At 37.0% G+C, this 14,815-nt stretch overlaps 1 protein-coding gene across 1 annotated transcript in view; it reads right to left on the bottom strand.

Moving 5' to 3' along the window:
- The window catches only part of INTS8 (integrator complex subunit 8), a 50,953-nt gene that overhangs the window by 11,615 nt on the left and 24,523 nt on the right, over positions 1–14,815 (bottom strand). The window contains exons 11-18 of the mRNA XM_060128479.1: positions 13,556–13,626; positions 12,993–13,168; positions 11,704–11,837; positions 9,981–10,091; positions 8,288–8,489; positions 4,726–4,847; positions 527–711; positions 56–89 (exon numbers count right to left, since the gene is read on the bottom strand). Coding sequence (XP_059984462.1) covers positions 56–89; positions 527–711; positions 4,726–4,847; positions 8,288–8,489; positions 9,981–10,091; positions 11,704–11,837; positions 12,993–13,168; positions 13,556–13,626 — 1,035 coding nt within the window. The remainder of the gene's footprint in view (positions 1–55; positions 90–526; positions 712–4,725; positions 4,848–8,287; positions 8,490–9,980; positions 10,092–11,703; positions 11,838–12,992; positions 13,169–13,555; positions 13,627–14,815) is intronic.

The following is a 14,815-nucleotide window of genomic DNA, read 5'->3' as shown; positions in this document are numbered from 1 at the left end:
GTCATATTCTACAGGAATCAGCAATAGTAGTTAGATCAATTTTTATAAAGCTTACCCGTAATTTTTTGATAAAAGAAAGCAGTTCACTCCTACAAAAAACACAAATTGTGTATATGCATTTAATATTAGAAATTAAAAATAAAAACAAGAAAGTAAATTATACGTGAAGGTTTATTCCTAACTTTCCAGTCCTGCATGTATAAAAGAGTATAATATTCTACTGTTGTACTAACCTAATAAAATGTCTTTCCTGCTTTAATCACATGTGACATCTTCAGTACCATCCAACCAAAACTGTTGACTTTGAACTCAGGTTTGATTATATTAAATGATTAATAAGTAGTCTCTTAAAGTAACATATAAGCAAGGTATTTCCTAAGGTGGCCATATCAGACAAGTCCACTGGAGATCAGCACCACAGAATTCTTACATTGCCCATCTTTATGATACACAAGGATAATGGTAGGTGTTCTTACAACAGTACAAATAGTATAAATAAATAAAAAAACAAACTGATAGAACATACCGATACATTATACCTAACGTAGACTCCCTCTGCTTTATTAAACTAATTCTGCCATCATTTCCTCGTTTGTGTTGACTGGACACACTACAGATCTGAACAACAACTTCCCAAAGGTCTTTAGCAGTCCGCCTACTTTCTTTAGGGCCTGGAAGTTCTTTGCATGTAGCTGCTAAAAGCTGTCCAAGCTATAACATGAAAAACAGACAGAAAATACACAAAAGATAATCTGTAATGTCATACATGCTATTTCTATTATTGAGGAACATTTGAAGAAAGATAAATAACTGCCCACACATACGAAGCACAGGTATCTTATGCTGTGCCTTCTATCCAACCGCTGAAGAACTGAGAGCTCACTGTCTACCGACAGATCTGAATCCGATCTGGGAAGGGAATCCTCTGGTCCCATCACATTATAAACCTCCTTGTTTCTAAACAATTATAGTCTAATGAGAAGAAAATGAGACAATGCAAAGAGGTATGTGATCTATTCAGTGGGAAAAAACAAAACTGCTAAATACACATAGTATGATCCCACCTTAAAAAAAAAAAAAGCCCAAAATGGAACATATACACTACAATGTTAACTGTAAAAGCCCGGAGATGAGACTAAAATAGGGGTTAAATTTCACTCACACACACAATTTTTTTTTAATTTTAATGGAAAAAATGAGGAAAAAATATGGACATTGAAGTTGGCAGAATAAAGGAACAAGATCTAGAGCAACTTTTCTCTAAGAAAAATGATAGCAACTGGGGATGGACCTACTGCTGATGTGAGGAGGTAGAATTAGGAAGGACAGATTACTGAAAGGGACTGATCTGAATAAAGGCAGCCTTCAGGACCAAAGGTGTAGGAAGGACCCAGAAATAAAGAATGCAAGGGCTGAAAGCAAAAGGCACAGAAATGACAGGCCCAAAATGTAGAGAAAGAAATAGGTTTATGTGCCGAATCCAGTACGTCTTTCCCTCTATAATTTAAGCAAGAGAGAGCCCCTCTATCCTTTGTTTTTAGTAATTCTTATACATCATTTCTCTTTAGAGGGTAAAGTAGCCAAGGATAATTCACGTTCATCAGGAATCCCCAGTTCCCTGATTGGACCTAGAAAAGGTTCATAATGGGGTCCCACTGCTTAAAGAAAGAGGCAGGATTATGACAAAGGTGAAAATAGTGCTTTCCCCCCAAATTTCAAACACAGAAAAGTTGAAAGTACAGTTCAATAAATACCTGAACACTTGACTTAATTTACAAGAATTCTGGTGCTTCCTAAAGCTAGTGAAAATGGTGTTAAAAACCCTAGCTATGCTATGTGAATGGAAATCAAGGGTCCCTGATCCAGGAGAACATTTCATCCTGCGTGCCTACTGCACGTACTCTTCTCTAACAACTAGGATCACAATATACACAAGGTATTTACTGCAGTTCTCAATTTCATTTTCTGTTGTCAGAGATCACATGCTTGGCTGAAGGTTACTATATTAAGCAAGTAAATTCACTTAAAAGTAAGAATTTTCAGAGGTATTAGGCCCCAAGTCAATTGAATTCCACAAACATTCTTGAGCATCTCCTATGTGCTGGGTATCAGGCAAAGCACTGAAAATATGAAAATTAACTGTCCTCAAGAAGCTCACTGTTTTACAGGGAAGACAGGTGAACAAACAATTTACTATACAGTATAAGTGCAACAAAAGAAATATGTCCACAGTACAAGAGTACAGAAGTAACAAGAACAGCAAGTTTGCAAGGAAAAGAATTATGGAAAGCTTCAAAGAAACTACACAAAGCGGCAAAAGTGGGAAGAGCATCTCGGCCAAACGAACACACAGAAGTGCAGAAGTGCGGAAGCCTGAGAAAGCACTGTGTGTACAAGGGCCATGAGCACGCTGGCACCACAGACAGAGCTGGCATGACAGCGAGGGAGAAGGAGAAGCTCCCACACCTTAAAAGGCCTTGCAGGCCACGGCAAAAGCCATGGTCTTTGTCTTATACCATCATGACTGTTAGCGCCAACCTCTCCTCCTCCCACTAGCTAGTCTCTTATAATCCAAGCGCCCATAAATGCTATACATTTTCCAGTATACTACACTACCTCCCATACTGATCCAAGGGAGAGGCTGGACTGTTTTTCTTATTTCTAAAGGTCATATTTAGTCACATGCGTAAGACTTTTCCCTTTCCTTTTTCCATTCCTAAGAGAATGGAAAATAAAATTGATTAAAAATCACTTAAGGGCTTCCCTGGTGGCGCAGTGGTTAAGAGTCCGCCTGCCAATGCAGGGGACACAGGTTCGTGCCCCGGTCCGGGAAGATCCCACATGCCGCGGAGCGGCTGCGCCCGTGAGCCATGGCCGCTGAGCCTGCGCGTCCGGAGCCTGTGCTCCACAACGGGAGAGGCCACAACAGTGAGAGGCCCGCATATCACAGAAAAAAAAAAAAAAAAAAAATCACTTAATATTTCATTACCCAGGGATAATGACTATTAATATCCTTCCAGACTCTTCCTTATGCATCTGTATATATATTCCACATCAAATTCAAAGTTTGAAAGCTGCTCTAAATTGTCTAATTTTTAATACCTGATCCCTTACTCTAGACTTCTTAATCTGATTACTTTCTCCTCTACGTTAACAAGGGAACAAGGGGCCAACTAGGGAAGGAGACACACAAAACCCTAATCCAGATGAGACGATGAGATGCCTCAGTGGTCCTTGCAGCAAGGTCACCTCATACCCTTCCTCCTCTGTGGCCAGATCAAGGGGAAGTGCAGGAAGCAGTGAGCTAACCTAGCCCAAGGTTAGGCAACCTACAACACAATACCCCGTGCCCTTCCACACTGCAGGCCCTCAAACATGCGGCCAGCCTTCCTGGTGCACACAGCTCCACAGAATTCACAGCTAAGAGAAGCAAAGAGAAAAGCCACTGCACTGTCACAATACTAAGCAACAAGCTACCGTTCTAAGTGGAAATGATAATCTTGAAACAAAACGGTCGTCTCATCTGAGAGTTTACTAAAGACAGGAGACTGCTGGGCATAATCAGACAAATACCCTAGATATTAGGAACTCCTATCTCAGAAAGTTCACTAAAAAAACAGATACAATCCAATGTCTGAAATTCCAAAGAGAAGGATGACTTAAGTATGACAATAAATTTTTATGAACGACCATAAAGAAAACAAAAAGGAGGAAAAAACAGAAGAAATCAGTAAGTCTTCAAAGGGTTGAAGTGAAATGAGCTCAGTTTTTTAAAGGCCATACATGAAATAAGGAGGTAGAAACAAATAGGCAAAGGCAAACGTAAAAACTGGTTCAGTGTTGCAAGGTTTCCAGATAACCATCCATTTAAGGGGCTGTGTACTGAAGATGAGATGACGGCAGGTAAGAACAAAAGGTAACACAAGCATTAAGAAAAGAGTAAGGAAATCTGAAGGACCAAACATAGATTAAAAAAGTGGTAAATCATGAAATGTTTTGTTTTTTTTTTAACTACAAGACCAGAAAGGGAGAAAAGTTCACTGCTTATTCAGGGTAAACGTAATATTAACACATGAAAGAAAGAATCTTAGGGAAGACCTCCTGTCTCTCTTTATTTTTGATGTTTTCTCCACCCAGAAGCATTTCCAGTCGTGCAAGGTAGGTGTAATTAAGAAAGGAGAATAAACAAACAACATACCATCAATTCACTGAATGAACAGTTTCATATGGAAATAATCACTAATAACAAACATGTACCCTAATAAGAATCAGGTATCAACTTAGAGAGTTTAATAGGCTTTGAAGAAGGGTAAGGTGCTCAAATGGAAAATGGGTGCAGCTCATCCCTAGCGCCCCCCCCAGTTCAACCCAGCTAGACCCGGGTATTCCAGAGCTGAACCCGGGGTTTGACTATATCAATCAAAGCAAGAAAAGCTGACTAACTTCTCACTACTTTAGGATTATACCAAAATGTTGTCTATTAACGAAATAATTTTTGCTTGCATTCTCGTAACTATAGGGTAGAAGAAAAAAAATATTAGAGAGGGCAAACTCAAGTGCCTGAATTATCAAAAACTATACTTTTACCTACAAACCAACAAGCATTTGTCCAAACTTAGACTGAATCTTAGAAACTGGACAAGCTCCCTAAGTAGTACAGATCTAAAGAAACTGGTCCAATAATCCCACCCTAATAATCCTTTTATTTAGATAAACATGAATTACCTTTACATATGGATTACTCTGAAGCAGAAATGCAGGAACTTGCAGGGTAAGGTATTCATTTTCCCTCCAGTTTAACATAAAAGCAACACACTCCTCGGCAATAACTTGACGAAGAGGAATATCTAAAAAGCAAAGAAGAAAGTAGTTGGAGTTACCATCATAACATTAAAAGAACAAAGCATGGGACTTCCCTGGCAGTCCAGTGGTTATGATGCTGTGCTATCACTGCAGAGGGTGCAGGTTTGATCCCTGGTAAGGGAACTGAGACCCTGCAAGCCGTGCAGCGCGGTGTGGCAATCAATCAATCAATCAATAACAAAGCAAATAGTTGCTCAGATTCCAGCTGAACAAATTAAAAACAAGTTACAGATGAAAAAATAGAAAAACACTAATATTTTATACTTTTCTCTATAAAGTTAAAGGTTTCCCAATAATAGGTTGCCACAGTCCCCACTATTAATCAACAAAATTCTCTACTAAGAACACCTTAAGATGCCTAATACTCTACTGTGGAAGTCTAGGAGTTGGTACCCAGCCTCTACAAATTTATAATTTAAATGAGCAGAGAGGGACTTCCCTGGTGGTCCAGTTGTTAAGAATCCGCCTTCCAATGCAAGGGACGCAGGTTCGATCCCTGGTCAGGGAACTAAGGTCGCACATGCCATGGGGGCAACTAAGCCCACATGCCGCAACTACTACTGAGCACGCAGGCCACAACTAGAGAGCCCGCATGCTGCAACTACAGTGCCCACGAGCTCTGGAGCTCACACGCCACAACTAGAGAGAAGCCTATGGGCTACAACTAAGACCCGACGCAGCCAAAAATAAATAAATAAACAAGCAGAGAAGAACCACACAAACAAAACAAATATATAATGGTATGGTATAAACTTCTAGCTATTTAGAGCACAGAAATAGGTAAACCATGTTTAAAGCTGTAATAAATCCATGTTAATATGTTTTTCATTTTTTAAATAATTTTTCCTGATTAAAACATGATAAATATTCCTAAGAGACAAATCATTCACTCATTCAAAAAATACGTACTATACCTGTAACAATTTTAAATAAAAAGATATGAGGGAAAAAAATCACTCAGAATTGTTTGACCATTATTTCCTTTGAAATAAATAATTATTAAATATACCTTAATATTAAATACATTGCGAATTTTTGTAGCTCAAAGTATATAATACTCAGGTTTTAATGTACTTCAAGAAAGAAGAAAAGAAACCCAATGAATACTAAATAACAATGTTAAAACTTAAAATGGGGAGAGCTATTAAACTTCTTGAGTACCTATATTTTTCAGTCATTCTAAAAAGTCTTTGCCTGTGGCTGTTTATATCTCACTTTATCCCAAAAAGCGACTGGAGACGACAAAAAAGAGGCACAGGAACACACCAAAATTAAGTAAAAATACATTATTTGCATCATCTTCTTAAAGAAGGAGTGAAGATAGAAGTAAATTTAATATCCCAGTGTACAACATGTCACTGTGCACTGTGCACCATACACTTTGCCAAAGGAAGGCCAGACGGCATTTGGCTCCAGGGCGTCCTTTATTCACTGGGCATCTCTCATTAGTGAGTCCACAATGGTTCTTAAAGAAGAATCAGCATCTAGAGAGTGGGGTTCAAACGTTTTCTTTCTTGTTCTTCCTAAGAGTACATCCTTTCCTTCTCATTTCAAACACTGCTTATAACACAAACTATGGGACAAATAGATGAACATTCAGTAAGTTAGGGGAGAGAAGGAAGAATGGAGGGAGGGAGGGAGGGAGGAAAAAGTGAACTTCAAACTACTCAAATGCCAAAAAGGTAGTACAAAGAGACTATAATTACTTGAAGGCATTTCAAAGAGTAAAAGCACAGGCTTAAGTTGGCCTGATGAGTTCAAAACACAGTTCCGTCTCTTACTTCATGACTTCGGCCAAATTCTTTAAACTTAGTTTCTTGATTTACAAAATGGGGATAATTAAATAAGAAGCTACTTCATGAAGCTGCTGCGAGGACTAAATCAGTTATGCACCTAAGCTCTGAGAAGAATGCCTGACATGTAGTTAGCACTCAATAAATGTTAGGGTTTTTTAAATTCTTTTTGCTTTTCATTTTAGAGAACCAATCTTCAACCTTTAAAAAGAAAACACTCTGGGGAATTCCCTGGCAGTCCAATGGTTAGGACTCTGTGCTTTTGCTGCCGAGGGCCTGGGTTCAATCCCTGGTAGGGGAACTAAGATCCCACAAGCCGCGCAGCATGGCCCGAAAAGAAAAAGGAAAAAAAAAGAGCTTTAGAAAACACTCTGTTGACAGTTAGTATATATTAATTAGATCAATTTTTATTGTGATACTGAAGGGCAATGATGCATTAAAACTCAAAGCTATTCTATCTATAGAGTGCTAAAAAGTTGTAATTTTTTCAAGAAATCACAATGTTATAACAATTAAATTAATTCAAAAGACCTCAGAGGGCCAGCAGCCATTTGTTTGGGCACATTATTAGGACCTTGCTTTATACTTCAATTTTACTATTTATAGTATTAAATGTGTACAGTATGATTGAAATGCTCTAAATATTATTAAATCATGTAAAAGTAAGAAACTGCTTTAACTAAGCAAGATTATATGTAACAGATAATTCTTATGATAAAAAAACTTCTTATGATAAGCTTCTTTTCATAATAAGATCTTTACATTTAGAACTGGACAGTCAAAATCTGTTCCTAAAGTGACCACAGTGACTTCCTGACCCACAGGCAATCATGCTGAGGGCTGTCTATGGCAGCTATGAGGAAATAAACCTTCAACATGCAGCTTCAAAGATATTTTGAATCTTTTAACATAATATCTTAAAATTGCAATATGGTTTTTGTAGTGTGTTGAATGCTGTCCCCTTAAAATTCATGTACACCTGAAACCTCAGAAGGTGATCTTACTTGGAAACAGGGTCTTTGCAGATGTGGTTAGTTAAAATGAGGTCATACTGAATTAGGGTAGACCCTAAATCCAATGACTGGTGCCCTTACAAGAGGAGAAGACATGGACACATGGACACACACACACACACACACACACACACACACACACACACACACAGAAGGCCACATGAAACAGGTAAAGACTGGAGTGATGCAGCTGCAAGCCCAGGAACACCAAAGGCTGCTGGGAGCCACCAGAGGCTAGGGAGAAGCAAGGAAGGATCCTTCTCTAGAGCCTTCAAAGGGAGTGCAGGCCTGCAGACCCCTTGATTTCAGACATCTCATCTCCAAAACCATGAAAAAATTAATTTCTGCAGCAATAAAGACCCAAAGCAGCCAAAAATAAATAAATAAATTTTAAATAAACAAATAAATTTCTGTTACTTATTTATGGCAATCCTAGGAAATTAATAATTTCCTACATTTTCCCCAATGTTTTCAAGTGAACTCCACATCTGAATTGTTTTAAAAGACAAATAATTTTTTCATAGATGGTAAAAAGTGCAGTAAATATTCTTTTAGAATATTCCCCACAGTTACTTGAGTACTAAATTTCTGAAATTTGGCTTTGTGAAAAAGTCTTACCAGGAAGCCTCATTTCTAGATATCCTCGCACCCTACTAATAAGATCAGAAGGCGGTCTCTCTCCAGATTGCCCTGTTCCAGCTTCATGTGTATGAATATCCAAAAGCAGCATCTCATTCAGCATGACCTGACGAAGTTTTGGTGAGAATTCTGTCACCAACTCCAAACAAGCAGCAAATAGCTGTTTAGCATGGGTAAAGTCCTATAGAAAGAAACAGCAGAATAGCCTGGATCACCTTTCCTCTGGAGTCAAAAAATACGTCTTTAAAAGTACAGAACAAAGAGAAGAATTAATTTAAATGGTTAACACAGGTTATCTTGGGGAGTGAGGCTAGACTATCATCTTTTTATCATCTCTGCATTGTTGATTTATTCCAATAATTACTTAATTCTTTTGTAAATATTTTTTTTTTTGGCTGCACCACACGGCATGCAGGATCTTAGTTCCTCAACCAGGGATTGAACCCGTGCCCCCTGCAGTGGAAGCTCAGAGTCCTGACCACTGAACCGCCAGGGAATTACCTGTAATTTTTAAAAAACATCCAATAAACAATCAATATAATATACATGCTATATTACTAAACAAGTTTTACATAAATTATAAAATAACAAAACTAGGGGACTTCCTTGGCAATCCAGGGGTTAAGACCCCACGCTTCCACTGCAGGGGGCACAGATTCAATCCCTGGTCTGGGAACTAAGATCCTACATGCCACACAGCGTGGCCAAAAAATAAATAAATAAAATAACAAAACTAAAGTTTTATATAAATATTACATACATATATCATACAGGTATAAAATTCCATGATTAAACACCCTTCTCCCCCTAAGATAGTCAGAATTAGACCTTACCCCCTTCAACAAGGTTCCACATTCTAAAATTTTGCACACAACCCTATTAGCCTATATAACTGACTAATAAATAAATCAAATCAGCTATGATCCAAGCCCTTTCCTACACATCTCTTTCTAATTTTTCCAAAGAGTAGCCTTCGCTTACTCTCTCCACATGATTCTTTCACTCGTACAATGTGGCTTCTATCCCCCATATCATGAAAAAGAAATAGCTCTTACTAAACAAAGATCTTCTAATGGCACAATCTACTCAATACCTTTCAGTTACCTTACTGCACTTAGGGGCTGCAACCCAGTGCTGTCCATTCCCTTTTCTTGACAACCTCTATCCCCTTAGCTATTATGACCCCACAAGTCTGGTCTTCATACCAGACTCTTTCTCACGCCACTCTTTTTGGACCTGTGCTGGATACCCTAGGTTCTGAATATTCTCCCAGGGTGATCTTTGATGATTCCCAAATCTGTATTTCCATCCCAGACTACTTCACAAATAGATCCTTATGTAAAATCTACAAAAGTAATTTTAAGGATTTTTGTTTTTGTTTTCTTTAGCTTGGAATACAATCTTTACTAACTGAACCCTAAATACAAAAGAACTATTCATGCTCTCTAATTTTTTAAAAGACATAGAGTAGTAGCCATATGTCCAAGACCCTTTTCGTATAGCTATGAGAGTAAAAGGAAAAAGAATAAACCAAAATGCCTTTTCAAATATCCTCCTAGGCCTACAACTATGATTTTAAGATCAGGAAAACACAACTGATTCTGATTCCTGGCTTCACGCTAAATTTACAAAGCATATTCTTAACCAGACGTCAATGTATGCTTTTACTCACCTTAACAGTACTGCAGTGTAAACCTTTGGCCATTAGAATGTAAACCAAATCTCTTGTTAAATTGTCTTTGATTCCCAGGATAACACCACTATAGACAGAAGGTATTTCCCACTAGAAGAAATAAAAATCCACAAATACACACACATGAAGCCAAATCTAGATAAGAATCTTTCAGTAACAGTCAACCCCATTTAAAAATCATTCAAAAGTCATTTTTGAAAGAGAAAGGAAAATGACAGCTGTACTGAAATGCTAATCAAAATGAACATAATCACTATAATGAGCTAGTAATAAATAATTAAATGGATTGGAACTTTCTGAAGGATAGACTATAGAAATAAAGAAGGAAAAAAAAATTCTAGGAGTTTAATACGTATTAACTCATATGATCCTCCCAACAGTATTACGTAGGTACTATTATCTCCATTTCACAGATGGGAAAACAGAGACACACAGAAGTCAAATAACTTGCCGAAGACTATACAGCTAGTTAAGTAGAGAGCTGGCATTCAAACGCAGGCAGTTAGTACCAGAACTCCCGCTCTTAACTATTATGCTATATACTTCCTCTCTATATAAATGAACACAAATAACAATGTCAATGCTAAGAAGCCCAACTAAGGTTCAGACCAATTTTTCATTTCACTGCACTTTTACGTTCAAACCCCACAAAATATACAGCAATTTCTTGCTTCTTTTTATTACATATTCAGCAGAGGAGGAGTATGCAGTTAAATTAGAAGCACTACCACAGTACTTTAATTTCTCCTGTATCTGTGGACTGCTTCCCTTGTATTTCAAGCTACATTCAACTGAAATGTTTAAAAAGCTATTTTCATTTGCACTTTCCACACGGGAAAACTTAAATAGACAACTTCAGAAACATTAGCTTGGCATTTTAAAAAGAATATCTAAAGCCAAAAATGTTCTAAAAGAAGTTTTAATGAAGTGGTTCTAAACTGTAGGCTTTAGACTTCAAGAAGATAGGAAAAAACTAAACCAAAAATACTCTGTAAGCACACAGCAAGTATTAGCTCCAGACTGCATAAATATTATACCTTACACACATATTAACAGCTATACTGAAAATGCATGTAGGTGTTATGACAACAAATGAAATATAAACTCATTTTTTGTTGTTACTGATTTAATAGTGTCGATTTAATAACCTTTTTTGGATATTTCAAATTTTCTCTGTCAATGGATGTTCAAAGTGCAATTACTCTCATGTGCAGGTACTTCACATTGTTGATGAATTGTTGACAAATAAAGGGGGTTCTTATTCCCAAAAAGGTCAGGGAACAGCTCTTCTATGAAATTACATCAGAAAACAAGGGTAATTTTCTTATCTGTTCTTTTTTTTTTTCCTGGCTGCATTGGGTCTTCTTGCTGCACGCAGGCTTTCTCTAGTTGTGGTGAGCGAGGGCTACTCTTCGTTGCGGTTTGTGGGCTTCTCATTGTGGTGGTTTCTCTTGTTGCAGAGCACGGGCTCTAGGCACGCAGGCTTCAGTAGTTGTGGCACGCAGGCTCAGTAGTTGTAGCTTGCGGGCTCTAGAGCACAGGCTCAGTAGTTGTGGCGCACGGGCTTAGCTGCTCTGTGGCATGTGGGATCTTCCTGGACCAGGGATCAAACCCATGTCCCCTGAATTGGCGGGTGGATTCTTAACCACTGCACCACCAGGGAAGTCCCTTCTTATCTGCGCTTAGGAGAGGGTCTTCTTACCTTATTAGACACGGTCCAGAATTGGCGCTCTGAAGTCATACCATGTAATTCAATTAAAATCTGTCGAATCCTCCAGGGATCTACTGACAATATCAGCTGATGCTCCAACTGGCCAATGTTGACACTTGCTGAGGCTAAGAAAGGAAGGAGAGGTTTCCATTTAAATAATGATTTGATTCAAAGGTATACATAATCCTATAAATATGAGAATGGTAATTTACTGAGAGAAATTGTGCATGTTTATAAGTATTATAAGTTAAAAGCATCTCTCATCTTGAAAACTTATTTATTCAACTTAATGCAAATTATGTTTTAACTTCACTCTCATATAGAAAGCCTAACACAATTTTTATTACGTCTTCATTTAATAAATGAATGCATTTAACAAAGATAATGAAAATAAAAACATAAAAATCAGTAGCTGGTACATGGAAAGAATTATGTGGGATATATGGAAAAATTTAACTTATATAGACAGTCTCCTACTTTGGAACATACTGTGTTATTTAAAAGCACATATAAAATGTTTTGAGCAATAAACATAAAGAATGTGTTTTCTGAAGGGGAGAATGAGGAGGTGGAGGCACTGCCTTCCCCAGAAAACCAAGAATTGATCATTAAAATCCCTCACTACAACTCGGCTTTCAGATATAGTCTTCAATAATGCATTTCCAGCATTTTATCTGTGTTAATATTATTCTTTCCCTTTACACCTGCACTGTTAACGCAGTTTAAATCTAATGAGGGTCAAAGCAGCTAAAAGTTCGTTCAGCCAGCTGAATTCTGTCTCCCCTATATTAAGTGTTGAAGCTTGTATTTCTTATTAATGAGCAGCACTATATTTTCTAATTATATTTATAAAATAAGAGAAAAAAATGGAAGAAAATCATCAAATAAATAAGGCAAAAATGGCAATGGTGCCAAAGCTGAATGTTTAGCTAGAAGACAGTATCACGATGATATACAGGCTGAAACGCATGCAAGCCTGTACCTTTTATCGTTCTCAACCGCTCCCCTCCCCTCCTGTTTTTTACCTTCAAGAACACAGCAGCAGAGTTACGTGGGTCTACTCCCACAGCTAAAATCTTTTATGTATCTAGGCCTATATCTCCGTGAATCAGAGACTCAGCAGAGTCCCAAGACTTAACTGCTTAGACAGAAATATGACTACAAAAGACAGGTAAATGTCTATTAATTACCAGCATTCGTGTAATCTGAAACAAATTAAGAGGATATCCTAAATATACTGAGGGGCAGAATGTGCCAACATTTTAGCTAGCAGAGCTAACCTGGGATATCATAAAATGAAGTTACTGGTTTAATGCACAGATTTACTCTAGGGGATCTCTTCCTCATCTGATCAACCAGTAGCTTTCGTTCTTCATCTTTCAACAATGTAATGAAAAGCTCATGTGAAGAAATCATGAAAACATACTGCAGGTCTTCCAACCCCAGACACACATTCCTAGATCAGTAAGAAATATTATAAAACAAAAAAGTGTATAATTTTAGTTTGGGGAAAACAATCATATTAACCAATTTTTATTAATAAACTGTTTAAAAAACCACCATTCAATAACTGCACAACAATCATTTGAAACAGCTTTTAAAATTTCTTTTTGGTCCTTATTTAAAGTTTGTGATTTCAATGCTACAATATACAAAAGGAGTAACTGACAGAATCCTAAGTTTTATGTGGTTACACGAATCCAAACCATAACTGTTCTGACAAAATACCAATTATTGCCTGGTTATAAGATAGGCAGGGCAAATCCAAAACGATAAGGAATAAAAGATATTTTTCTCACAGGAATAAGTTCAAAATTAAGAAAAAGAAAAGAAAGGCACTTACTTTAGAAAAGCAGCCATGTTTCCTTTCAAAGAATCTGAAGCTTTTTCTAAATTTATTGATCTTGAACATACCTAGGAATTTGAGTAATTTTTATTTGAATATGGGTACTTTAAAATAATTATACTACAGTCTGAAAAGTTTAGATTTAAAAACAACTGAATTTTCCTTTCAAACATTATCAGTCAGAGATCTGGTTAAGAAATTTAAGAGATGAGACAAAAGAATATGCAGTAAAGAATAATCTATATAGCATACGAAGAAGTCCTGCCGAAATTTACAAAGTACGTTGCCAAATTAAATGGAGTGATAACTTTAAGAATCAGTAGTTCCTGTCAGAAAAGTGAGAAAACGGTCATCTTAGATAGTTGAAAAGAATGATCGATAATAGTTAAAGTATACAGAACCAATGGTTAAGAAGATAACCAAGGTTTAAAAACTAAACAATGAAAATAAAGAGTAACAGAAACCAAGTATGAAAATATTAGTTATCTAAAAATAATATCCTTATAATATTATTCTGAGTTTATTAGGTTTCCTCCCCACATATTATTTACAAGAAGTCAAAAAGAATATATTAGTGTAAAAGCTCCCTAACCTTAAGAAATTGTCAAATATTCTCTAATATGTTGACACAAAAATTAAATTATATAATGTTTATAGCAGCATTATTCGTAAGAGCTAAAAAGTGTGAACAACCCTAAAGCCCATCACCTGATGAATGAACACTCAAAACAGACACTGAAGAGCATATCCAGTCAATGGGATACTATTCAGCTATAAAAAACAATTAAGTACTGATACACACTCCAACATGGATCAGATTGTTCAGGTTTTCAACATTAAGTGAAAGAAGTCAGTTATTTATATGACATGTCCAGAACAGGCAAATCTACAGAGACAAAAACTAGATTAATAGTTGCCTAGGGTTGAAGAGATTGAGGGAAAATGGGAAATGACTGCTAATAGATAAGAAGTTTTGTTGCAGATGGGCAGAGAGGAATGAAATGTTGTCAAGCTGGCTGAGGTGATGGCTGCACAACTCCATGAACATACTAAAAACCACTGAACTGTACATTTTAAATGGGTGAATTGTATGGTGTGCAAATTACATCCCAATGAAGCTATTCAAAGAAAAAAAAGAATAATAGTATTTTTAATTACCATGCTCAGAAACAGTATCTTGAAAGTACTTTGCTCAGATGAACAGGTTACGCTATCAGTGTATAACACATCTGAGCATCTTGGAGTATGTACGATATA

Source organism: Lagenorhynchus albirostris, chromosome 17 (assembly GCF_949774975.1).
Source record: "Lagenorhynchus albirostris chromosome 17, mLagAlb1.1, whole genome shotgun sequence".
Taxonomy (NCBI): domain Eukaryota; kingdom Metazoa; phylum Chordata; class Mammalia; order Artiodactyla; family Delphinidae; genus Lagenorhynchus; species Lagenorhynchus albirostris.
Note: the sequence above shows the minus strand (reverse complement) of the source record. Positions and strands in the feature narration are given on the sequence as shown.